The sequence below is a fragment of the Sporobolomyces salmoneus genome (genome assembly GCF_050403485.1).
Source record: "Sporobolomyces salmoneus JCM6883 DNA, S_salmoneus_JCM6883_v1_ctg1, whole genome shotgun sequence".
NCBI lineage: Eukaryota > Fungi > Basidiomycota > Microbotryomycetes > Sporidiobolales > Sporidiobolaceae > Sporobolomyces > Sporobolomyces salmoneus.
Window position 1 is genome coordinate 231004 of NW_027481162.1, and position 24796 is coordinate 255799.

Sequence of the window (24796 nt, forward strand, 5' to 3'; positions counted from 1 at the left end):
AGAACAAGGGAGATGAAGTTCTGGGCTGGGGGGGAGCGTGAACGGACCTTCCGGCGGACGAAGTTGAATTGAATGAAACGGTTTTTCAACTTACTTCTCCTTTTCCCCTCTTTTATACGATACCTATGAAATAGTGCAGAGCACCACGAAGCAACTTATACAGAGCGAAAATCGAGAAATCTGAGCAGGGAAAATAGGAGACGAGGGTCGATTCGGAACCGAGAAGGACTCGAAGCGAGGGAGAAGGGAAAGGACTGTGCGCGAAGATCCTCCTGAGACGTCATCTTTGAACGACGACGACGACGACGACGAATTTTTTGAAGAGATGAGTGCAGAGAAGAGAGAGAGAGAGATGGAGAGACTGTCACTGTGTCACATCTCTCAGTCCAGAGAACTTGCACACGTCGAGTCGCGTGAGAGTACCAGCCCCCTCTCGAAATTTCTAAACTGGAGGTTTTCGTATCACCTTTCCCCTTCCTCTGTTCACTTTCTTCAACTTCAACTTCAGCACATTCGACAAACCGACAACCTATCGCCGCCTACCGACACTCATCCGATCCTTTAATCAGTCTTTCCTTTCTCCTTCTACCTCATCACGCGTCTCTCGTCCTCCTTCTCTCTCTCTCGATCATGTCCAGCCCAACGAAGCGTACCGTCGTTGGCTCCTTACAGCCTCGTAACAAACCCACTCGCACCTCCTCGACCACCTCACCAGCGACAGCACCAAAGAACTCATCACCCTCTTCGACTCGATCAACTCGTAGCACTTCTTCAACTTCGACTTCGACTCGTTCGACGCGTAGTTCAGGTCAAGCAACTCATTATCAAGCACTCGTAGGCGCGCCTTCATCAACGACACCAAGTAAGGGAAAGAAACAACCGACCAGTAGGAAAACCGTGATTAAACAAGAGGAGCAGGAGGAGGAGGAAGAATCAGAGGATGAATTGATGCTTCAATCGGTAACGACACCTACGAAGAAACGCAAAGTCACTTCGAAATCGTCTTATCTTCCTTCACCGGCGAGATCTCGGGATCAATTCGATAGCGACGAGGAGGACGATTCGAGTTCAGGAGATGAAGCACAAGTCGAAAAGATGTTGATCGATAGTCCTAAACGAAAACGAGCAGCTGCTACGGCTACGAAACCACAACTCTTGACTCCTGAATCGACTCCTTCGAAAAAACGTTCCCTCTCGTCTTCCGCTTCTACTTCGAGACCTATCAATTCTTCCCCTCTCAAACAATCTACTACTCCTTCGAAGCGAAGAGCATCTGCCGTATTGTCCGATTCAGACGAGCAAGAGCCAGAGGAGAATGAGGAAGAAACGAAAAAACGTAAACCTTCAACACCTCGCAAAACTCCCTCGAAACCCACCACACAGACTCCGAAAGTAACTCCCACAAAAGTAACTCCCACCTCTACTCGAATCTCCCGTTCGACTTCTTCGACTCCGTCTCGTTCTTCGTTGAGGAAACAACGACTCCCTCCGAATCTGAGCGAGATCAAGAATGCTCCGGCGGAATTGAGGAATCGATTGGTCGGGTATCATATGGAGGATGAGGGGTATGGTGTTGCGGTTGAAACGCAGGATGATACTCAAGAAGAGGAGGAGGAACAGGAAAGTGAGAGTGAGGAAACGAGGGAAAAGAGGAGAAAGGAGAAGGGGAAAAGTCGAGCGATTGAGGAGGAGGAAGCTACTCTCGGACAAGGAGGAGACGCCGCGATGGTCGAGCAAGAGGAGGACGAGACGGATCCATTTTTGGTTTCCTCGTCGTCGAATCAACCTTCCGCCTCCACCGAAGATTACTCTCTCCCTATCCCTCCTTCGATCTACACCACCAGCGTCTCAACCACCTCTACTTCCACTCTCAACCCCGACTACCCTTCTTCCTTCCTACACAAACACCTCTCGCGACAACTCTCAATCTTGACGGGTGCTTCTCTCCCCGAAGCTCGACTTGATCCCTCCGCGACCGTTCCTTCTTTCGATCGTTCAAAGGGAGGAGTCATGGGTTATCCGTTCCTCGCGGCTGAGTACGAGGAATGGGAGAAACCGATGAGACAGACTCTGAACGAGGTCGTGACGAGGGGAATGGGGAATGCGATCGTACTTCTTGGACCTCGAGGAGTTGGGAAAACTATGGTCAGTCTCTCACTCCCTCTCCCTCTCTCGCTTCATGTGCGTCGAACTGATGGATTCGGGGAAATAGCTCATTGAACGTACGTTGAGAGTAATGAAATTCGTACATCAAGATCAACATGAATTCGTTACGGTTCGATTATCCGGGCTTGTTCATACGACGGATCGATTGGCGTTGAGGAGTATCGCGATGCAGATGAGGGAACAAGGGTTCAGGAGTGAAGGAGAAACGGATCAACTCGAAGAGGGAGATTACGTGAGTTATTCATTCATTCACCTTTGCGTCGAATTCCATGTTCTGCGAAGTTGTACTTACTTTAAGCTTGCGAAACAGTCTTCAAATTCGGCGACTATGTCGACCCTCTTACGATTACTCGAACCTTCTTCTTCAACCGCGAATTCTGGCTCGAACGAATCTAGTTCTCCTTCTTCGAAACCGATCATTCTCATCGTCGATGAATTCGACCTCTTCGCTCTCCACCCTCGACAAAGTTTCCTCTATTGTCTACTCGATATCGTTCAAGGTAATCGACGCAGAGGCGGGGTCGGAGTTGTCGGAGTTTCTTCTCGAGTCGTGAGTTTTCGTCTCTTCCTCTACACGAATCTTTCCAATTCTTAGACTGAATCCTCGTCTCTCCGATTCCGTAGGATTGTCTCTCCCTCCTCGAGAAGCGCGTTCGATCACGCTGTCAATCTCACGTCCTCCAAATGATGCTCCCTTCCTCCCTCACTTCCTTCCTCACTCTCACTCAAAATCTCTTATCGACCGACTCGAGACTTTGGGAACTCGTGAAAGGTCAACAAGCTGGAGAATGGGCGAAAGCGTGGAATGGAGAGGTAGAGAGATGGTTGGGGGAGAAGAAAGTGAAAGAGTATTTCGAGGGGGTTTGGAGAGTGGGAGGAAATACTCCGACGGAATTGAGAGCGACTCTGGTAAGTCGTTTGGAACCTCTCGATATGAGCTAGCGTCAAGTGAAAGCGTACTGATCGAAGTCGTCGAACGAATTGCAGACTCATTTCGTTTCGAAACTCGGTTACAAACTCACTCATTCTCAAACTCCTCTCCCTTCAAACGGAGTCCCTCGTCTCGAATACTCCGATCTCAAACCCCGAGAATCCCATCTCACTCGTGACATTTCACTCAAGAGTTCGTCCCTCTTTTATCTCCTCTACCTTCTGTTCTCTCCGAGCTAACCTCGTTTCACACTCGTTCCAGGTCTCTCAACCCTCGAATTAATCGTCCTAATCTCCTGTAAACACCTCTCGTCCTCTACCGTCGACTTCCAATCCGGTTTCAACCTAGAAATGGTTCATTCCGAATATTTAACCTGGACGAAATCTCTCGAAGCGAGGGGAAAGAGAGTAGTTGGGAAGAATCAAATGACGAGAGAAGCTTTTTGTTCCGTATGTTCTCTCTCCTCCTCTTCTCTCCCTTCTCTGCCTTCTCTGCCTTCTCTCCTTCTCCCTCGGAGCCTGACCCCCGACTAACCAAGTGAGTGATTGATTGATTTTTAGGCATTCGATACCCTTCGTCGAATAGAATTAATCCTCCCCCTAGGTTCAACCACTTCAACCGTCACTCCTCCAGCAGCAGCGTACCTGAGTCCAGCGAGATCAGTACCGTTTAAAATGCATAGGTTGGTACCTAGAGAAGCCGAGATTAAATTAGAGGTAGAGAAGAGGAGAGATATCGATGGGGAATTGAAGAAATGGGGGACTGCTTAGCTCGGAAACGACTAGCTTCCTTGTCGAGGCGGAGTGATGTGGTGAGGAGGTGACTGATCTGTTATATCCCGTGTTGTTGAGCTTGATACCCCTCTCTTGCTTACTTTTTGTGCCCTATCTCTTGGCTTGTTTGACGAACTTATCTATCGAGTTATCTTATCTTCTGACACTGCAAACGACTCTCTATTGCTCTCTACCGTGCCGTCTCTCGAATGCACGAGACTGAGAAGAGAAGTGTACATGAAAGAACGACTGAAGTTGCATTACTCTATCTCTCACATCGTCAACTATAGTTGTAGGTAACTGCAGAACATCACGAACGAACGAACGCGTCAGCATTTGTACTCTCGACGACTCCTCACTCACTCGAAGTGACAGAAGATTGAGACGAGAACTCACTCTGCGACTTCCTGTTCCGTCAATTTCCTGAAACCCGGACTACCTTTCAACCCCGTTCCATGTCCCGTCGGATTAAACGAATTGTCCATCGGTTGAGTCGAAATGATTCCCAACTCGATCGTCTTCTCGTCCATTACTCCTTCGAACCCTTCTTTGAGCGTTAAGAGCGCAGTGTGAATCGCATCTTCTAAAGAGAGATCGTCGTTGTATCTACTCAAACGCGAAAACATTCAGCCCGAGTGAGCAGGATGAAGATGGAGATGGAGGAGGAAAGAAGGAAGGAATGAGTGAGTTACCGTTTTTCGAGAAAAGTCTTTGCGTTAACTTGGTTTTTCCCAATCGCACTAGCTTTCCAAGTCCAGAAAGAACCCGAAGGATCAACTTGATACAAAGTATGTCCTTTCGCATTATCGAATCCAGCCACCAAAAGCGAAACTCCGAATGGTCGAACTCCTCTATCATACCCCATCTTTCCATCAGTTTTTTTTTCGCGTAACGAGACAAGCGGGATAGAAAGACAAGGGGGAACTGACCCAGATTGAGTAGCATCCTGCATAACGGTCGCGATCTCTCCAACCATGACTCGTGTACTGGGGTATTCTCCGTAAATCTTCCAGTACGCTTGAGCCGACTTTCGAGCTTTCGCGACGAGGACTCGGAAATCGGGTCCCATACCAGAGTAGACCATTCCGATATTGGGGCAAATCAGAGCGACCTGAAAGAATGAGATTAGGGTAGTTAGTTTCGAGAGGAGGGAAAGGGGAGGAAAGGGATGGGGTAGGATGGGAAGGGACGAACCTTTTCGAGCATGGAATCGTCCACTAGAGGTGAAGGAGCTTTCTTCGAGGTTGCTACGACGATACCATTCGTAGCTACAGAGAGAGGAGAAGAGACAGAGATCGTCAGTCAATACCGCTACTCAAAGGACGAATCTGTGCTGCCCAGAGTCCTCCTCTCTCGTGCAGCTCCTTTCAACCACTCCCGTTAGACCTCGCGCTCCAAGGGAGATGCTTCAGAGCGCCGCGTAATTCTCCTCTCCCGAGTCTTCGTCATCCCCTCTCCCAAATCCGATTCTCTCAACGCTACGTCGCGCTTGAGCACTCCTGAGGGAACAGCAGCTCACCTTTAATCCCTAAACTGAGAGTACCTTGTCCAACTGCCGCGAGCGCGTGTTCGATTTGAACGAGTTTCCCAGATGGGGAGAACGTCGTCAATGAGAACCTAAATGACATTCCTTACCTCTATCAGCTCTGGCTTCGGAATGTGGAGATGAGAGAGTGCGTACGAGTAACGTCCACCGGCTTCAGGGGCGGCCATTTTGAGAGAGAGTTGATGAAGATTAACGATGAACTAGAGAGGGAGTCTGAAGAGGTAGAAGCGACTTCTAGGTTGTTCTGTCGAATGTACGGTGAGGTTCGTCGACTTTCTGGCGTTCAGTGAGGTTCGTTGAGGTGGTGCAGGAGGACAAAGTTGCGAGCTTCGTCACCTTCCCCTGGTTGAACTCTTACCATCACTTTCGATTTCTCTCTTCTACCGTAGGACACCTGGCTTTGTATCTGATACTCAGTATCTATACCGCTCTGTAGTCGGGACCGATCGGAAAAGTCTACTCCGCCCAAAATCTCAGATTCTCGCTTTTCCTCTCGCTTGGGCTTTGTATCGCTGCTCCGATCCTCACAGCGACGGGAACCAAGTTGCTGTCCCTTGGCGCAGGTGGTCGCTCGCTCGACGTTGCCTCGGTAGTAGCCAGGCGATAGTCTTTCGAAGCCAAATCTCCTTTCTTCGAGCTTTAGGATCTTCAGCTTCGGCCTCAGGTGCGCCTCAGAGGGTCACTGTTTACACCGAGTCAGTCTCTCGTCGGTGTCCAGGATCCGAGCGTCTTTCGGCGAAGCTTGTCTGCTCTGCAAAACCCTTCCGCAAGATTGACTCTGTACTCTTTCCGCTTGTTTGGTGACACTGTCGCTGAGAGGAGACGAGAGACAACAATGAGCAACCAGAGAGCAAGAGGGAAGTCGATCGACTTCTTGCTCACGACAAAATCGTCTCTGCTCAAGCCTCGAACCAAGAAGGGAAGAAGAACGGAGAAAAAAAAAACGAGACAGCTTTCAGTACCAACAGTCAGCACGATTGATAGCTTGAGCCTCACTTTGCATCCCGTCGAGCTCTCTCAAAGCCTGTGCAAGCTGGGTGTAAGAGGCAAGATTCGTTTTGGTTATTAGGTCAAAGAAGAGAAGAAAAACCGAAAGGCTACAAAATGGATTCCTTTAACGAGAGTGAGTAAGCTACAGATATTGATGGTAGAGAGCAAAGCAAAGCCAAAAAAAGAAGAGAGCGAATGTATCGAGGGTGAGAGTCAGAAGGGAAATGAAATGCGAAAAGAGAAAATTGAGAGAATGAGGGATACAAGTTTGATATGAAAAGATGCGAGAACGAGATTCCAGGGGTCAAAGAGCGTGTGCGAAGAACGAACGAGGGGAGAGAGGGCCGAGGGATTCTACCGTTGTCTCTGAATCTTTTCAAGCGATTCGAAAGGGTTAACGAGCATTGGTCGCGGAGTTGCTTTCGAGTAACCGATCAACTGAGGTGCTGATCCATCTCGTCGAAGAAGAACGTCGTCATCATCTCCATCTTGAATGATCCTCGTCGGGTAGTTTCGTTTGAGGTTGAGTTGTCGAGAAACGGCAGTTTCAACTTTGGTCCAAACGACTTTTGTCGAAGTTGGGGTTTGACTCGTCGTGGTAGTCGATGAAGAAGAAGAGTCCTTTGCGGGAGCCCAAACGACGGGAGCGGCAGAGGTTTTCACGACAGTCCAGACAGGACCGGATGATGTCGAAGTGCTGGGTTGAGCCGTGGAGGAGACTGATGCGGAAGTCGACACGGGTCCAGCTGCGAGCTTGATAGGAGTCATAGCGGCGGGAGTAACCATTCTACGTGAAGGAAAGAGAGTTAGGTCGTTGATCAGCGAGAAAGGAGAGAGAAAAAGGACTGACTGGCTGGCAGGAGCGAGGAAAACTTGAACTTCAGCGAGACCGACGTTCTTCGTAGTCGAACTAACTTGAGTGATCGCGATCTTGATAGATTTCGAAGAGATCGTCTTGGCGAGGTTGATCGTGAGTCCAGTTTTGGCGTCGTTCAGTAGAGCAGTGAATGCGACTCCGGTTCCGTCAGCGAAGGAGACAGTACCAGCTAGGACTTGATCAGCCGGGTTGGGTCGATCCTATGAAGCGAGAAAGACGTCAGCTCTGAAGTCAAGGAGAGAGACAGAAAGAGAGAGACTCACCCAAAGGACGATTTGGTTGAATCGTTGAGCTCCGGACCAATTGAGTTGAATCCAAGCACCAGCCTTCTCACCGCTCGTAGCCCATTCTTGAGTTGTGTAGTACGATCCTCCAGGCATGTAACCTCCGATGATTCCATCAATCGCGCCTTTCGAAAGTTGTCCACTCCAGTTCGTTTGCGAGGAGGCGGTCGTCGTCGCTTTGCGGGCGAGGTTGACGAGAGTCGCAGAGGGGGATGCGGAGGTGGAAGTGCTTGAGAGAGTCGAGGTGCTTGAGAGAGTTGAAGACGAAGGGACGGAAGAGGGTACAATTGAAGATGATTCGACGGAGGATGATACGACGGCGGATGAGACGACAGACGAGGACGAGACGACAGACGATGAGACGATAGAGGATGAGACGACAGAGGAGGAATCGACAGAGGATGAGACGACGGATGAAGAGACGACAGAAGAGGAAATTTGGGAGGACGATGCGCTCAAAGTCGATTGCGCACTGTCGGTAGACGAGAGAACCGAGGACGAGGCTGATCCACTAATGACCGAGGAGCTAGTCACTGACGATGCGCTTACAGTTGCCGAGACAATTGAAGAGGAAGCCGAGATCGTAGCGTTGACTGGTCTTTGGCCCGACATCATCATTCCGGAACTTTGAGCGACCATACCCGAACCGATTATAGGACCAGGTTGTTGACCTACCGTAACGAAACGAGTCAGTCATCGGATCATTCGAGCGAGGGAAAAAGAGAGAGAGAAACGCACAGATGAGGAAAACGAGAGGGAAGTTTTGGAAGTTGTTTTGCATTTGAGTACCGGGAGTCGTCCATTGATCGTAGACGAAAGCTTGAGAAGAAGGAATGATCGGGAAACAAGCTTGCGAGAAGTCACCTCCAAAGTTGGCAGCCGAGGCGTCGTTTCCGTAAACATTCGCGTTCTTGTGTCCAGCGATTCCGATCGCGTATCCAAAGTAACCAGACGAACCAGATTGGAAAACGTTGTTGCGAATTGTTCCTCCGTAAGTGCGGGCGGCGGTTCGGTTGTCGGATCCCCAGACCATTCCTCCGATCGCGATTCCGACTTTCATCATGTTCGTGTCGGCGATCAAAGTGTTGCCTTCGACGACGGTACCCTCGTAAGATCCTGACCAAGGGTTCCAGTCGACCATGTTGATACCTCCGAGAGGACGACGGTTTCGAGCGATGACCGTGTTACCAGAGATCGTCGATCCTCCAGCTCCGAAGACGACGATTCCTCCATCGGTACAATCGACGACGGTGTTTCCGGTGACGGTCGACGCTCCACAGGCCATTGAGATACCGTCGGCCCATTCTCCAGGTCCGACGTTCGCCGAGTAGTCGACAGAGTCTCGCTTCTTGAATTGGTTACCGTTATTCGGGGCAAAGCCGGAGGGACCGATTTGATTGTTCTGGACGATCATTCCTCGGCAAGAGTTTTGGTAACCCTCGATACCGTGAAGAATCGACCAACCTCGAGGTTCGTAAAGGTGGCAGTTTTGAATAGTCTGAGCGAACGATACCGTCAGCGACTGGAGGAGAGGGTCGACGTATAGTAGAGGAGACTCACTTGTCCTTTCGTGTTTCCACCCAGTTCGAGGAGAGCGATACCATTCGAGATCCATCCGAGCTTGTCGCGAGCACCGTCGATTTGAATGTTTTGAACAGCGATGTTTTGACAAAGGTCGCAAGCGGCGTAGATAGCACACGACTGGTCGGATCCAGTGACGGTGAGGAGAGCTCGAGAGTCGTCGGCAGGATTGCCTGAAAAATTTAACCCAGAAGCGGAAAGTCAATTTCACGGAATGAAAAAAGAAAAAGATAGAAGCGGAAGTGAATTTACCTTGAGTAGTGAGGACTTGATTAGCAGCGGTGAAGAAGATGGCGTTGGTGAGGGAGATTTGGGCGCCGGGACAAAGTTGAACGACGGTTCCAGCTCCTCCGTAGTAAAGAGCGGCGTTGATATCGACGTCGGTTGCAGTCGAATCGAGACAAGATGGAGTCGAGGAGGAGGAGGTAGAGTTTGAAGCGTCCTGACGCTTGAGGAGGAGTGCTTCCGATTCGGAGGAACGTTGGAAGATTTCGTTGACGTCGACGATTGAATCCAAAGAACGAGCCTTGACCGCTGCTGAAGCCGAGGCCGCCGCCGCCATCGCGTTGATCCTGTTCATGATTCCCGCATCGATGTTCTTGTAGTTGGGGAGAGGAGGCCTAGCGTTGGGAGTCGCTCGTGAACGTTTGACGAGTTCTTCGGGACGAGTACCGGTTGGTCGAGCCGCGGCGAGAGGGGAGAGGGCAAGGAGGGCGAGGGAGACGACAGAGACGATAGAAGGCATCTTGGAGTGTTGGAAAAGGGAGTGTGGATGTAGTCGAAACGAGGTCGAGGTCGAAGAGAACTGGTCCGGCCAGTGAAAGATTCGATTGCGAGGTAGAAGAGTGACTAAGGTCGAACCGATGAGCTTGACGCTGCCTGGCGGAAACTCTAGACGATTGCGAGGGAGAGAGGAGAAGTCGGAGATGGGGGGAATGAGAGAAGGAAAGAGAAAGAGAGAGAGAGATCAGAGCGAGCTGTCAAAAGGAGGGCGATCCGGAAAACCTTCCGGGTCGCTTTCGAGAGCGTCAAAAGGAAAAAGGAAGGATCGAGGGGAGCATCGTCGAATATAGGAATCTTCGATGCAAGACGAAACGGGCAAACTGAAAGAATCTGAGCTTTTGCGACGCACGTTGTGGAATAACCTCGATCGCAAATGCCATGGTCTACAGAGCTCGACTAGGAAGTTTCATTATCCGATACACTTTTATCAGTCCCTAATTCGGAAGAGAATATCGTGAGAGGTTCGACGAAAGACCCGGAAGAGGAAAGATTACACTCACCTCTCGCTCTTCGCTCTGTTCACCGCCTGTTGATTGACTATTCGTTCAGATAGGACTAGTGCAGGGCAACCCACTCGAGTTTCTGATCAAACTTTCAAGGTTCGGCGCACACTCGAACTGTCGGAATCTTTCATCATCTTTGACGTCTTCTTGAGCTTCTGATGCGCTGTTCAATGGATCGGGCTAGCTCCCAGAGTCTTCAAATTCTTCTCGCTGTGAGCTCGAGTCGAGTCTGCCGGTGTTGAGTGAGTGGTAGGGAACCAAAGAGTTCGCTCGCTTCTCTCCCTCCGATCGACTCTCCTTCCCAAGTCAACTGCACGTTTGCTTCTCGAGCCTGCTCCACGTGGATCTCTGCCTTTCGATCAACCCCCGAATCACTCGCAGCGGTACTTCACTTGCTCGAAAGAGATGGTCTCCCTCACTCAACTTGACGAAGATTCGACTAGGTCTCCCACTGCGAAGACGACAGACACTACGACTACGAGCACTAGCAATGAACTTTCACATAATGAACAGACTCTAGGAGGCCGCGCTCGAGATGACGCACTCACAGAAGAACTAGAATCGAACTCAATCCTTACGTGGAGCCGGGAGGAATTACAGGTGAGCTCATACAGTAGCTACTCGTAGGGCAATGGAGTAAGAGAAGTGGATTCACTGACGTTATTGTGCTCAATTTCGACTTTCCTTTTCGCAGGAGATAATTTCGACTGTCAAAGCGCTAAAAGTCAAGGGAACTGGGTACTTTGGCCGTGAACAATACGAACTAGCTCTCGAGACTTATCGACAAGCGTTGGGAGATTTACCTCCACGACGACCTGTCGACTCGGACTCGGACTCGGTGAGGGACAAGGGAAAAGGAAAGGAGAAAGCTAGTGAAGAATCTGAGCAGCTCATTGCCGACGCCGAGGGTACAGAAGCTACGGGAGAGACTGCGATCGGAAAGTCGAACGACGGTGGTAAAGACCTTTGCGAGGAAGAGGAGAAGGAAATTTCGCAACTACGAACAGTCCTCTTCTCGAACGTTGCTGCCTGCCTTCTTAAGCTTGTACGTCTCCACCTGCACGCTCTCCCTCTACGCTGTGCACTAACGAGCTTCGGGCCTGCAGAACCGATGGAAAGATGCCGTGAAAGCGTCCGACGAAGGTGAGCTCATTTCTTTACCCTCTTCTCAAATGCTCCCTGACTTACCTCTGCCTGTCTTCAGCGCTTTTAGACGATCCGAATCATGTGAAAGCTCGATACCGACGTGCTCAGGCGAACGAGTCAATAGGAAGCTGGGGTTCTCTGTCCGCATCTCTTGAAGGTCCGCTCGACTTCGATCCCTTCCTCTCTTACCATTCAGACCGTACTGACCGCATGCTTCTCACTAGACTTCAATCACCTTGCTACACTACCGGATCTCAGTCCATATCTAACTCAACAGATCAGGCTCGCACGGTCACGAATTCCGAAAGCGATTGAAATCCAGCAACAGAAGGAGAAAGACGAGGTTATGGGCAAGTTGAAGAATCTAGGGAACACCGTATTGGGTAAGTCTCCTCTGCTATTGAGCCCTCTTCTGCGAGGACAAGACTCATGATTTCCCTGTTTCGCAGGCAAATTCGGTTTCAGTCTCGACAACTTCAAGATGCAGGAACAACCTGGCGGAGGTTACTCGATGAGCTTTCAGCAATGATCCACAAGCTGGTGTCGTAGGGAAAGAGAGGGGAGCAAGCGAAGGATTCATCAGTTTTGCTGTTTTTCTCCTGTTTCGAGCTGCAATCGTTTTCTCTTTCCCAGCTTTCATCTCGCTGCATTTTCAGCCGACACTTGCATCGAGAGAGACGTCACTCTTTGCCTAGTTCCAAGTTTGTCGTCGTCACTCAACTTTTTCTCTCTTTCTTCCTCCGCTCTAACATTCACCTCTCGCCGATCACTCCACGTCAGCCCGTATCCTCACGAAAGCAACATCTTTGATCATGCCGCCCAAACGAGCCCCAACCGGCTCAAGCAAGCGACCCAGCAAGAGAATTCGATCATCATTACCTCAAATCGGCGCCTTGACAGCAGCGGACGATACAGCTCGACTCGTAGCAAGTTATCATCTGGCCGAGCACGCAGGACAAGGGGTCAGCTACCTCAGCGTCAGGAGGGAAAAGAATAAGGTCGAATCGCTGAAGGAACTGAGTCTGCAGTCGGCAGCTCGAGCGATCTACGAAGTTGTCAGGTTCAAAGGTCAAAGAGATACAGGTGGAGCCAAAAGCTCGGCGGTAGGATGGGATCCGAATCGAGATCCGTCGAACCAAGTCGAAATCCTCGCAATTCAACAAACCGTCCGCGAATTACCGGAGGATACCGCCGACAGACTATTAGCGAACGTACTCTATCTCTCCTATACGGCTCTCCAATCGCCGAACGACCCAGGCGTGAGCGTTATCGCCTGCGCATCGATATTCTTCCACGATAGAATTTCTCGACTCTCCCTCTCTTCCCTCTCAGCTCCGTCAATCCTCCTCAATCGAATCCCACAATGTACGGCACTCGTCGACCTCGACCTCTCCCACTCTCAGACTCTCAGCGACTCCGTCCTCGCGAAAGTCCTCGTTCGGATTCCTTCGTTGGAGAAAATCAACCTCAAGGCTTGTACGAAAGTTGGGGATAACTCGATCAAGGCCCTCGCAAACGGTTCAGGAGCATCTCTCCGTATAGCGAATCTATCGTTTACGGCGGTCGCTCACAAAGGATTAGGAGCGTTGATCGGAAATTGTCCGAGACTCGAGGTCCTCAAACTTCAGGCAGTCGGTAATTTGGTATGTTCCTTCAGCCTCATCTTCCTTCGGGCAGACGTGACTCTGGAATTGCTGTATAGAACGAGAAGAACATCAACCTCATCGTCGAAACGGCAACAAGTGCGCTTTCCTCGTATCCGTCGTCCGAGGTTCTTGACTGACCGACCTTTCCTGACAGATGCGTCGACTGCCAAGATGCAGATCCCTCTCTCGAACCTCCGTACACTCAAGCTCAAGAACACCGCCGTCACCGATGCCGCACTCGGTCGACTCCTGGCCCTCTGCTCTCCAACCCTTTCCCGACTCGACGTCTCCTATACCCAGCTCAAATCCCTCGACATCATCTCCTCAGCACTCCACACCCTTCCTACCTGGAATCTCGAGAAGCTCGTCGCATCGGGTCTACCTCTGACTCCCGCTTCACTCGAATCCTTCTTCCGACCTCTCTCGGAAAGACCCGACGATGAAAGGAATCGTTTCAAAGTGATGAAATTGGGATCGATCCCGGCTACGTCGACAAAAGCACCGGGGCTGACGGACGCAGTGTTGAAGAAACTGTTACCGTATTGGGAGACGTTCGGAGGATTGGAAAAAGTTTCACTGTATGGGAATATCTATCTAGGGAAGACGTCTGAACCGATGTATTCGTTCTTGGCAAAGATTGGTTCGAGATGCAAGGTGAGTTGTTTCTCAACCATTGATTAGTTTCGACGCTGACTCGCTCGCTCGCTGCCGACTGTAGGACTTGAACCTCACGAATATCCCTCTCGACTCTCATCATCTCGAAGGTCTCCTCGAGCCCGTCACGTTCGATGAAGACGGCAACGATCACGTCGTCCCTTCAAGACTCGAGACTCTTGTGCTCGATTCGACGAGAATCGACGATCGAGCGATGATTCCGCTCGGAATCTGTAAGAAGCTTCGAGCTCTTCATGTTGCTGAGACTCGTATATCACGTGAGTCAACCTCGTTGCTGCCACTCACCGCGATTCTGCTGATGCCTCGTGTGCTCGAATAGCGGCTTTCCTCGACTCGCTACTGAAGTCGTGTCCCGACCTCTCGGTACTCAATCTCACCTCGTGCAGGGGAATTCCAGTCACGCAGAGGAGAAACTTCTTCGATAGTTACGAAAAGGGACAGGTTGAGATTTGAGATCTCGTCTATTACCTCTTGCTTCTCGCACCATATCACCTTGTTTGTCCCTCTGCATTCTTTGTTGTTGCTCTCATATATCTCGTCTGCAAATATTTTGCTCCTCTTTGATCTCAGGAGTGATGGATCGATATGCGAGAGGAATTCCAGTCGATAACAGGGAGAAAAAGACGAGAGCAACGAAAGGGTATCGACAGACAGAATAGGGGAATAAGGGCTAGATGACATACAGCAACGAACAGAACCATCGGTCAACCCCACGCTTGCGTAGAACTGCGAAGCGGAAATGTCAGGACCAACTCGGCGGGAAAGATCGAGGGAAGTTTCCCGGCTTACCTGTAGTTGACTATTAGTTGACCCTCAGTACCGTATGACTGTCGGAAGGAACTGGTCAGTGAATCAGCGACTAAGAAGCGGTCGAACTCAAAGCTCAACGAGAAGAACTTACCGCAAAGAGACTTGACACGAGCTCGTCGGGAGCCGGAGCGAAAGACGCATTGATGTATAGGAACTATCGAGAGAGTGCAACGTGTGAGTCTAATGCCGTTCAGCGGGCACTGTACCCTGCGAAAACAGCGACTTACGAGCGGATCTGCCGGTTTGAAGTTGAGCTGAGTTCTCAGAAACTGGTGGACGGCTTGAAACTTGTGGCTCGACGAGATCTTGAACAAGTTCTGTTTCATGATCGGAGCATTCCCCGTCGCTTTGAACCGGACGATGACTGTTCGAAGGAGAAGTGGGGAGAAAGGAAGAGAATCAGCTCTCAAATGCTTGCTTCTGAGTTTCGGAGCTACGACTCACTCTTGACTGGATCCTTTGATGCTGGAGCTGACTCGGAAGGACCTCTTGATAGGGTTCGTTGAGGGTCGAAGGAGGAAAAGGTCGAGGGAGATCCGAGTCCGAGGTTTGGTGAGCTCGCCGCGCTTGATGACATGGTCGCCTCGCCTGTAGGTCGTCTACTGCTCTCAAGAGTGTGTGGGTGAGATTGGCGACGATAGAAGTGAAGAGAGAGGAGGAGAAAGTGCTTCCCTCGCTTCTCTCACTCCAATCGACTCGCCTACCTAATTCTACTCAAGTGATAATCTCGGATCTACATCTACTACTCCCCGACATCGAGCTCTGAACGGACAACCTCTCGATTCAGCCGTTCCAAGAGACTGAGTTACCCCGCCTTTCGAAACCTCGATCTCTTCCGGCGAGATCAGACTGCGACAGCTTGCGATAGCTTCGGTAAGCACCGGAACCTCCCTTGGATGATGTTGATAGTGCTGGACAGGTAGAGGGAGCAAGGGACGAGCTGACGTTGATCGATTCTGGCAGCTCGTCTGTTATGCCTCGTCTGACGACCGAAGAGGAGCAGCAGAAACCTCCAGCTAAACCTCAAGCTGAACCTACTCAGGACGCTTTTTCGGACGACTACTCAGAGTCGGACGAATACGATGAATCAGATGGAGCGAATTCAGCAGATGGATATCAGGTTCGATTCGGACAGCAGAGCTATGCGGAATGGGAAGAAGGTGTCGATCCAGATTCTGTGAGTGCTTTCTGATGTTGCGAACAAGAGAAAGGAGCTGGATCTGACGAGCCATTGCGACGACAGAACATGAGGCATGGATTCTCAGAAGCTTATTCCTCGGAAGAGTTCCTTCAAGTACGCTCACTTACCTCGTAGCGACGCTCGAAGAGCTACACTGATGCCCTTGTCGGTCTTGAATAGGCGCTCGAGAAGAACTATTTCCTCTATTGGACCGATACTCGACACGAACGAGTTGGACTCCCGAAGCCTCCTTCTTCCGATCCTGCCGACAACAAGATCGACTGGCGGAATCGAGATCGAATCCGTACCGCCTCTGCCGTCCTCGTCGTCTGTCTTCGAATCGGTTACGACCCACCCGACGTGATCAAGACGGATCCCTGCGCAAAACTCGAATGTTGGGTCGACCCTTACGCCCTCGCGAAAGACAAGGCGATGGAACGAATCGGAAAGAACCTTCAACAACAGTTCGAGAACCTCGCCGCTACACCAAAGACTCGCTACAAGCAATACCTCGACCCTCCGATTGAAGATGCGAAAAAGTTCTGCACGGCAGCACGGAAGACGGCGAAGAACGAGCGAACCCTGTTCTACTACAATGGACACGGAGTACCGAAACCGACACCGAGTGGAGAACTGTGGCTCTTCAATCGACAATACACCCAGTACATTCCAGTCTCTCTCGCCGACATTATCAGTTGGATTGGGAGTCCGGCGATTTACGTTTGGGACTGTTCAGCAGCGGGAAACATCGTCGAGAAGGTGAAAGAGTTCAGTGCGAAGAGGGATCAGGATTTGGAACGGGAAGCGGCAACAGCTCAAGCGACAGGAGCGGTCGGTCCAGATGGTCAACCGACAGAATCGAAACCTTCAATCCCGAATGTACCCTTCCGAGATACGATCCAACTCGGAGCCTGTCTCGGTCACGAACAACTCCCGATGAACCCTGACCTCCCCGCCGATCTCTTCACTTGCTGCCTCACCTCTCCCATCGAAATCGCTCTTCGGTTCTTCCTCCTCCGAAATCCTCTCAAGACGAACCTCGACGTCGACATGCTACTCAAGATTCCGGGTAAACTCAACGACCGACGGACACCTCTCGGAGAACTCACCTGGATCTTCACGGCCGTTACCGACACGATCGCTTGGAACACCCTCCCTCGAGAACTCTTCCAAAAACTCTTCCGTCACGATCTCGTCGTTGCAGCACTCTTCCGAGGTTTCTTGCTCGCCGAACGAATCATGCGATTCTACGAATGCACTCCGATCTCAGTTCCCGCCCTCCCTCAAACGCACAATCACCCTCTCTGGGATAGTTGGGATCTCGCCGTCGATATGTGTCTCGCTCAACTCCCGACTCTCCTCGAACACGAGCAACGGTGGCTCGATTCTCTCCCTCCTCAACCTCCAACTCTTCCCGATCAACCACCTCCTCCTCTACCTCCACCTCCTCCATCTCCTTACGTTCACTCGACCTTCTTCGCCGAACAACTCACCGCGTTTGAGATCTGGCTCGAGCAAGGAACGGTCGCGAAACGGAGGCATCCCGAACAATTACCCGTCGTTCTTCAAGTTCTCCTCTCTCAAGCTCACCGATTGAAAGCCCTCATCCTCCTCTGCAAATTCCTCGATCTCGGTCCTTGGGCGGTCAACGTTGCTCTCTCGATCGGGATCTTCGCCTACGTCCTTCGTCTCCTTCAAGCTCCCGCCGTCGAACTCAAACCTGTTTTGATCTACATCTGGGCTCGTATTCTCGCCGTCTACGAAAACTGCAAGGAGGATCTTCTCAAGCAAGCCTACCCTTCCTCTCGACCAATCGATCAAGCTCCTTACACCTACTTCGTCTCAGTCCTTCATCCCACCTCGACGACCGCCCTCCCTCTACCGAACGTCTCGGAACACAGAGCGATGTGCGCTTTCATCCTCGCCGTGTGTTGTCGAGACTTCAGGAACGGTCAAGTCGCCTGTTTGAGGGTCAACGTCTTCGACGCGTGTCTCATTCACCTTCGAGACGAAGACCCTCTCCTTCGGCAATGGGCAATTCTCGGCATCGCGATGATGTGGGACGAGTTCGACGAGGCGAAAGGATTAGGAGTGAAAGCGAGAGTTCACGAGGTGTTCTGCAGTCTCCTTCACACCGACCCGGTTCCAGAAGTTCGAGCATCGGTCATGTACGCTCTCGGCACTCTCCTCGGAACGACTGGATCGAGCAACCCGGCGAAGAAGTTTGGAAGGTCGGTCGCGTGTAGTGAAGCGTCGTCGGGACTATCGGCGAGTGAACAAACCGACGTCGAACTCGGAGTCGCGATGGCGACCCTCAAATCGGCTTCAGACGGTTCTCCTCCCGTTCGAAGGGAACTCATCATCCTCCTCTCGTCGGTCGTCAACGAACACATCGGTCAATTCATCATCGCAGCGTATCGAATGATCGTGGAACGCGCAAACAAGGTCAGCGCGGGAGATTCGGGAAACGGAGGATTGGAGGAACGACTCGCTTCGATCTCGGCGAACCTCAACGCGGCAGCAGAAAGCAACGAAGGACCCTCGAATCCAGCTTTTCAAGCGACAATGTTCTCGTGTATTCATCAAGCTCTCTTCGACCTTTCGATCGATCCTCAACCTGAAATCGCCGAACTCGCTCAACAAGTTGTAGACTACATCCTCGAACAACTCTTCGCCTCTCCTCTCGGTCCCGCTGCACGTTCAGCTCTCAACAACGCTCCTCCCGCCGCTTCTCATCCTCGAATCCCTCCCTCTCAAACTCCAGCTACCGTTCACGTCGAGCAAGTTCAAACTCGCGATCCGATCAAGACGAACGGACAAACCGCTCCCGCGACCGGACTAGGAGGTACGATCAAACGGACAGCGACGGCCGTGAGAAGTTTGGCTCACATGGCTCTCGACGGATCGACTGCTTCGACTCCCGCTCCTTCCCCTCCACCAGCGTTCTCCTCGACAACTCGACTCAAGAATACACCTCCCTCTGCCGCGACAACAAATCCTCGAACGACTCTTCAATCCTCGGCTTCGACAGATTCCCTTCGACACCTTCAAATGAGAGTCGGGAAACCTGCGCTCAAATCTCGACTCTCGGCTTCGATGGATCCAGCACAAATCGATGCGATCATCTCTCAACTGATACAGCAAGATGAGGAGCAGTTGAAACATCGACGAACACTGCCGGCGGTCAACGTCGACGCCGAAGAGAACGGACAAGTCTTCCCTCTCAAGAGTTCATTCTTTGATTTCGCTCTCGAGTACTACAAGGAATCACAGATGCGCGTAAGTTTCAACTGGTCACTCTCGTTCCCCCTATGAAACCTCGAGCTGACCTGTCTTTCCGCGTCAAGTCAACTGAGGCAGACGAACCTGGAAGTGTTTCTCACAACGAACGAATCTGGCGACGACAACGAAACGAAGCGATCATTATCAAGACTCAACCTATGCAAGGACCTGCCTGTCGAGCGAGATGGGACGAACAAGTCGGATTCTTCTCGAACGAAGCCGTTCCGAATCGAATCATCTTCCATCAGTTCGAACCTCACCTCCTCTCTTCCGACGATAAGGGGAACATCGCAGTGTATGAATGGGAGAAGAATTTGAGGATCAATCATTTCGCGAATGGAACTCCTCCGAATGTACCGATTACGACTTTGAGATTCGTCAACGAGGACGACATCGCTTTGTTACTCACTGGAACTTGTAAGCCGAAGTTGTTCGGCTACAGTCTCCGACGCTTCTGTAGCTGACCAGGTCGTGCTTACAGCTGATGGAGATATTCGATTATTCCGAGCTTACGAATCTCCCGAAGATGTCAAACTCATCTCTTCGTTCCAAGGGATCTCTGAAACGATACCGACGAATTCGACTGAAGCCGATGCGGGATTGGTCGTCGAATGGCAACAAGGAAGTGGACACGTCTTGATGGGAGGTAACGTCAAATATATTCGGATCTGGGACGCTACGAGAGAAACCGTTCTACAGGTGCGCTCTCTCTGCTTCTCCCATTCATCTACATCACTCACTGACGATTTTTTGAACTGTAGGATCTCTCAACTCGAGCCAACTCGTGTTTGACTTCTCTCACTTGCGATCAAGTAGCTGGAAACATTCTTGTGGCAGGATTCGGAGACGGAGGAGTTCGAGTCTACGATCGACGAATGCCTGTACGGGACAACATGGTGAGGAGGTACACTGGTGGACATCGAGCTTGGGTTTCGAACGTTCACATGCAGAGAGGAGGGAATCGAGAACTAGTTACTGGAAGGTGAGTCGACTCTATCTCTCTCGAGTCGGCCTGTTCTCACATCACCCTCTGCGGTCGTTGTATAGTCTCGCCGGAGAAGTTTGTCTGTGGGATATTCGGTTATCGGAACCGATTCGAACGATTCAAGCTCATCAAGGAGGAATGACTCAAATGACCGTTCACGAACATGCTCCGATCTTCGCAACGTGAGTCGTCTTGTGGTCCTTCTCGAATATCCCCAGACTCGTGCTAATAACTCATTCGGGTCTACAGAAGCTCGGCTTACAATGTCGTCAAAGTTTGGAACATGAACAACGCGGATGAGCCCATATCGAAGTTCCGCAACACCTGTGAGTCTCATCTTCTCGTCATTCTCTGGAGCCTCATGACTGATACGCTCAACGTTCGGTAGCTGGTCTCTTGAATTCTCGATCATCGAACATGACGGCGATGGCTTTCCACCCTCACCACATGGTTCTCGGATGCGCCTCGAGTGACGGAGTCAAACCTGGATCGAACGAGAGTGTCGGTCACGTCAATCTGTTCGAGATGGAGAATTATCGCAAATCTATGAATTCCGTAAGTTCCCTCTCTTCTTTTCCCTTCTTTCTTCACGAACTTGAGCTGAGTTACGTTGACTGTCGCCAGATCTCGAGTACACTGTCTTGGAACTCGTTCATGTGATACCCCCTTCCTGTTCCTTCGCTTCGTCTCGACTCGACGAGTTTCTCCTTATTTATTCGATACCCTAGTTTCCTTCTTGTCCCCCTCGTCGTTTTACAGCGGTACTCCAACCTCTCCAAAAGCTGCTTGTCTAATAATAGCGCGTGTACTCTCTCTCCAACATCGCCTCTCGCAAGAAACGAGAGAAACGAAAACTGCAGTGCGATGTAGAATTCCCTCTCAATTGTTTCAAGCCTTCTTACTCGGTGTCCCCGCCGGTGCTTTCCAATCGCTATCCCACAATTGACCTCCCGGTTGTTCCATCGGTACCCTCAGTTCCCTTGGAACGATTCCCTCCAACCTCGCATTCGACGCTTCACTCTGATCCACATTCTGGAACTTCTTCCCTCCCACTGCCTTTTCCCACAACGTCTTGTCCGTCTGTTCCAATAGATCGATCGCCTGTCTCATCGAGGTGTATTTACGTTCGAGTTCCCGCGAATGAGTTTCTCGTCGATGTCGTTGATGGAGTTTCCATGCTCGTTCGATCGTTTCGTGCACTTCTCGAGAAGGGACGACTTTCTGTAAGGCTGCTAATCGATCCGAATCTGAAGGTGAACTCTCGTAGAGAACCTGAAAGAGTATCGGAATTGATGAGAATCAGCTACTCGATCTGAAGAGCTGGACCGGGTGCAGAGAGACTGGACTCACATTCTTGATAGCCTCAACTCTCGAGTCCCCTGCTCCTTCTCCAGGTCTCGTCCCTCGGTTCACTTGTTGATTCGCCTTTTTTCGAGATCCCGCTGCAGACGAGTTCTTCGCGGTAGCGTAGGTTCGTACGGCCGAAGTAGAAGGGGAAGGGAGGGATTTGAAGAGTCGTGAGCTAGAGGATCGTAACATGAGGATGTAGTGGTGAGGGTAGAGTTGAGAATTCGAAGTTCGCGAGAGTTGACCTTGTACCACGTCTCTCTTTCCTCTTAGATGAATTCAGAGCCAGTTAGAGCACCTTGGAAGACTATGAACAACCACGGGCAAGGGCGTCAAGCGCGTCCAGTGAAATGCGAGTCGATTATTATTGCTAAATCTCCGAAGGTTAGTAGACTCTGAACCTGTGCTCGAGATGCTGTGCGCTATGCCTGGCTGAGTGTACTGAGGTTGGAGAAATTGGTGCGACGTCAGTGATGTCCATTCGAGACGCGTGACTCGCCTCGAACCTCTTCTTTCTCTCTCTTTCTTCCTCTTTCCCTCTTCTCCTCCCCCCTCTCGCACATACAAGGCACCTCTCAGCTCTACAACACTCCCTACCGATCTTCGACTCCTGCACTCGTTCTCCGGAGGACTCCGCGGTTCAATTCAACGCACAACCTCCTCAACTCAACCTCGCGGTTCTCTCTCTTACTCCCTCCGACCTCACTACTCTCACTCGATACAAAGATGCCCAAAGTCTCTTCGAGCAAATGTGAGACGTCTCGAAGTTACGTGCTGAGCAAAGAGGGGAGAGGCTGACTCTGTGCAATCTTCGCGATCACAGCTTCTTCTTCGAAATCTAGCAAGTCTTCCTCGAAGAAAGAGGACAACAGGAGTGAAGTACAAATCGCTTACGCTGAGGTGAGTGTCTCCTCCCTCTCCCGAGTTCTTTGAGACGAGATAGCTAAACTGTCATTGATTGTTCGACAGTTTGTCAAGGTAAAGCTGCTCGAGTCGATGACTATTTCCTCTCGCTATGACGCTGACTCGCCCTCTTTCCGTGTTGTAGGAAATGACCGCTCAATTGAAGACTGAGAAACCGAATCAGAAAGGATCAACGAGGAGGAAAGAGATCAATTCCGCTTGGAAGGCAAGTCGAAACTCCCTCTCTTCCGCTTGAGACACGGCTGACTCTACTCTCTTGTCGCGCCCAGAAACACCTTTCTAACCCGAAATCCAAAGAATCGGAATAGAGGTCCCCCTTCTTCACGCTCGCTCGCTTAGCTCGAAACAAAAGAAGAATAAACCAAAAACTCTGTCTTTTCGTTCAAGGATGTTCTCCCCGTTGTTCAGTCAGTCTGTCTGTCAGTTACTTAGTTCCCCTTACTCTGTCCGTTCCTCAGTAGTTCTCTCTCTTCCTTCGGAAGGAGAAAAAAGTGTGAAAAGTCAGGAAGTGGATCAAAGCTCAAGATTCTTTCGGATCAGAATGAAAGAGTTACAAGTCACAAAGAGAGGAAAGCCTTGGTTCCGATTGTACATGGTAGAGTAGGTCAGAGGAGATCAAAGAAAGCACAAAAAACTTCAAACTCGGGCAAATCTCATTCTTCGATTCCAAACTCGCTTCGTCCTCAAACTGGTCCTCCTCGTCGGGTCGGACTGAGCTCGTCTGCCTTTCCTCAAAGTCGGCTAGAATGAGGGGATCCATACGAACATCAGTCTGTAGGCGGCCGATTCGAGCGAAGACGACCTCGATTCTCTTCTGCTGACATTCATCCAGCAATTCTCCAACTAGTTCTTCAATCAGTTCTTGAGTGTCCGCCGGAAGTTCAGCATCGTCGCGTGGGTCTTCGTCCAAGTAAAGTACTCTGAGGCGAATCTTTTGTTGCTTCTTGAGTTCCTTGAGGAAGCGTTTGATGCTTTTGCTGATTTGTTTGACGAGACCATCGTCGTCCAGAAACAAATCTCCGAGACCATACACGAAAGCATTTGTCGCCTCCAACCCCGAGTCGACGGTCACGGCAAGGCTGGTGATGTAAGTTCCGATCAACGCACGCGAGGTATAGGCGAGGCGTGGTTCTTGGCCGAAAGTGTGCCAAATCGATACTGGTACGTAGAGGACTTCGAGTTGCGGAAGGAGAGTAAGAAGGGATCGTGGAGGACGCCAGTTTCTCTGGCCATATTGGTACTCGAATCCGAGAGAGCGCAGAGATGGGAGAATTTCGGGAGAGAGAAGTTCCGAAGCCATTCCCGGGGTGGTGTCGGTCAGAGCGAGGGTTCGAACGTGAGAAAGAACGAAGGAAGTCGGTACTTTGTAATTCGACCATCCGAGCTGGAGATTGGTAAGATCTGCATTCGAGAGTACGAGGTTATGTCCGACGTTTTCCTCCTAAGTGCAGAGATAAAGTCAAGACGCACTGTTGAATCGGCTGAGGAATGCGATATCCAAAACTTCTCCGATATTAACAAGATTGAGGGACTGAAGTCCAGGAATGACGTCTGGGAGACGGTGAACCGACATGACCCCTGGACCCTCCTTATCAAGTTCTACCGAAAAGTGACGGGGGATACGATTCGATCCGGTCCAAGCGATTCGATCGAGCATCATATGGAGTTCGCAAGCTGATTTAGTGAAAACGATTTCGAGCAGGAGAGGTTGGGCGATCGCGCGGAATTGACGGGAGACGAGGCAGAGATTGCAGAGAGTAGATTGTCGCTCATAGTACGTTTCCGTATGGAACGTGTGAGGGACGGTAGATTCAATGATTTGACAAAGGATTTCGGGTGGAAGAGAGGAAAGGGATAGCATGTCGGGCTCGAGTGGAAGTAGTGGTAAGTCTAGTCAGTCTGGACGTACCAGTCAGAGTCAGCTTGAACGCAGAGCACATCTAGATTCGAAAGGACGCGACCCAAATCAGTTGAAGGAGAAACTCACTCGAGTTGACTCCCTAGACACTCCCTGACCTATGAGTAATGCGTCTATAGTCCCACTGAATCGTCTGTACTGTCTCGAGATGCGCTGAACCTCGGTCAGAGGCAGAGTGTCGACGTTGTTTGATGAAGAACGAGGGGGAACCGAGGTCGCGTTGGGAGCGCTTCGAGGCGAGCTGGGCTGGTTCAAATGTCTCTCTTCTGTTCGCTGGACTTGGAACTGGCGAGATTGAGAGACAACGAAGTGAGGAGGAGGAAGAAACCGATTTCTCCTTTTCGCAGCGAATAGCTCGAACGAGGCTTCCGTCATTTAACGACAAACAGTCTCGTTCTCGTCGTGGGAACAACGTGACAGATTACAAATGAACGATTCATGAAAGTAAA

The 24796-nt window shown here is 50.8% G+C and overlaps 10 protein-coding genes across 10 annotated transcripts; 5 read left to right on the top strand and 5 right to left on the bottom strand.

The window, feature by feature from the left end:
- Nucleotides 1–630: 630 nt before the first annotated feature.
- JCM6883_007382 (uncharacterized protein) lies at nt 631–3867 on the top strand (the record flags this gene model as incomplete). Its single annotated transcript, XM_076628213.1, has 7 exons — nt 631–2145; nt 2213–2398; nt 2477–2716; nt 2791–3075; nt 3154–3289; nt 3359–3546; nt 3658–3867. The coding sequence occupies 7 exons, from the start codon at nt 631–633 to the stop codon at nt 3865–3867; spliced, it is 2760 nt and encodes a 919-aa protein (XP_076491614.1).
- Nucleotides 3868–4154: 287 nt separating this feature from the next.
- Nucleotides 4155–5583, bottom strand: PRE8 (proteasome core particle subunit alpha 2; the record flags this gene model as incomplete). Its single annotated transcript, XM_076628214.1, has 7 exons — nt 4155–4170; nt 4267–4476; nt 4563–4721; nt 4800–4981; nt 5065–5138; nt 5390–5487; nt 5552–5583. The coding sequence occupies 7 exons, from the start codon at nt 5581–5583 to the stop codon at nt 4155–4157; spliced, it is 771 nt and encodes a 256-aa protein (XP_076491615.1).
- Nucleotides 5584–6760: 1177 nt separating this feature from the next.
- JCM6883_007384 (uncharacterized protein) lies at nt 6761–9893 on the bottom strand (the record flags this gene model as incomplete). Its single annotated transcript, XM_076628215.1, has 6 exons — nt 6761–7193; nt 7257–7483; nt 7547–8238; nt 8306–9065; nt 9128–9321; nt 9401–9893. 6 exons carry the CDS (start codon nt 9891–9893, stop codon nt 6761–6763), a joined length of 2799 nt encoding a protein of 932 aa, XP_076491616.1.
- Nucleotides 9894–10839: 946 nt separating this feature from the next.
- JCM6883_007385 (uncharacterized protein) lies at nt 10840–12109 on the top strand (the record flags this gene model as incomplete). The annotated part of the gene is made up of 6 exons (XM_076628216.1): nt 10840–11034; nt 11129–11479; nt 11541–11577; nt 11639–11737; nt 11805–11963; nt 12030–12109. 6 exons carry the CDS (start codon nt 10840–10842, stop codon nt 12107–12109), a joined length of 921 nt encoding a protein of 306 aa, XP_076491617.1.
- A 283-nt stretch (nt 12110–12392) lies between these two features.
- Nucleotides 12393–14354, top strand: JCM6883_007386 (uncharacterized protein; the record flags this gene model as incomplete). The annotated part of the gene is made up of 5 exons (XM_076628217.1): nt 12393–13223; nt 13283–13322; nt 13381–13880; nt 13945–14158; nt 14221–14354. The coding sequence occupies 5 exons, from the start codon at nt 12393–12395 to the stop codon at nt 14352–14354; spliced, it is 1719 nt and encodes a 572-aa protein (XP_076491618.1).
- Nucleotides 14355–14605: 251 nt separating this feature from the next.
- ATG12 (Atg12p) lies at nt 14606–15288 on the bottom strand (the record flags this gene model as incomplete). Its single annotated transcript, XM_076628218.1, has 5 exons — nt 14606–14627; nt 14691–14728; nt 14803–14865; nt 14939–15075; nt 15156–15288. 5 exons carry the CDS (start codon nt 15286–15288, stop codon nt 14606–14608), a joined length of 393 nt encoding a protein of 130 aa, XP_076491619.1.
- Nucleotides 15289–15684: 396 nt separating this feature from the next.
- JCM6883_007388 (raptor family protein) lies at nt 15685–20818 on the top strand (the record flags this gene model as incomplete). Its single annotated transcript, XM_076628219.1, has 10 exons — nt 15685–15888; nt 15955–16005; nt 16072–19170; nt 19239–19590; nt 19655–19872; nt 19935–20155; nt 20221–20340; nt 20408–20484; nt 20547–20713; nt 20783–20818. 10 exons carry the CDS (start codon nt 15685–15687, stop codon nt 20816–20818), a joined length of 4545 nt encoding a protein of 1514 aa, XP_076491620.1.
- Nucleotides 20819–21046: 228 nt separating this feature from the next.
- MRPL28 (mitochondrial 54S ribosomal protein mL40 MRPL28) lies at nt 21047–21697 on the bottom strand (the record flags this gene model as incomplete). Its single annotated transcript, XM_076628220.1, has 2 exons — nt 21047–21430; nt 21509–21697. 2 exons carry the CDS (start codon nt 21695–21697, stop codon nt 21047–21049), a joined length of 573 nt encoding a protein of 190 aa, XP_076491621.1.
- A 534-nt stretch (nt 21698–22231) lies between these two features.
- JCM6883_007390 (uncharacterized protein) lies at nt 22232–22664 on the top strand (the record flags this gene model as incomplete). Its single annotated transcript, XM_076628221.1, has 4 exons — nt 22232–22256; nt 22329–22405; nt 22475–22483; nt 22554–22664. The coding sequence occupies 4 exons, from the start codon at nt 22232–22234 to the stop codon at nt 22662–22664; spliced, it is 222 nt and encodes a 73-aa protein (XP_076491622.1).
- A 315-nt stretch (nt 22665–22979) lies between these two features.
- Nucleotides 22980–24290, bottom strand: JCM6883_007391 (uncharacterized protein; the record flags this gene model as incomplete). The annotated part of the gene is made up of 2 exons (XM_076628222.1): nt 22980–23830; nt 23900–24290. The coding sequence occupies 2 exons, from the start codon at nt 24288–24290 to the stop codon at nt 22980–22982; spliced, it is 1242 nt and encodes a 413-aa protein (XP_076491623.1).
- Nucleotides 24291–24796: the final 506 nt, after the last annotated feature.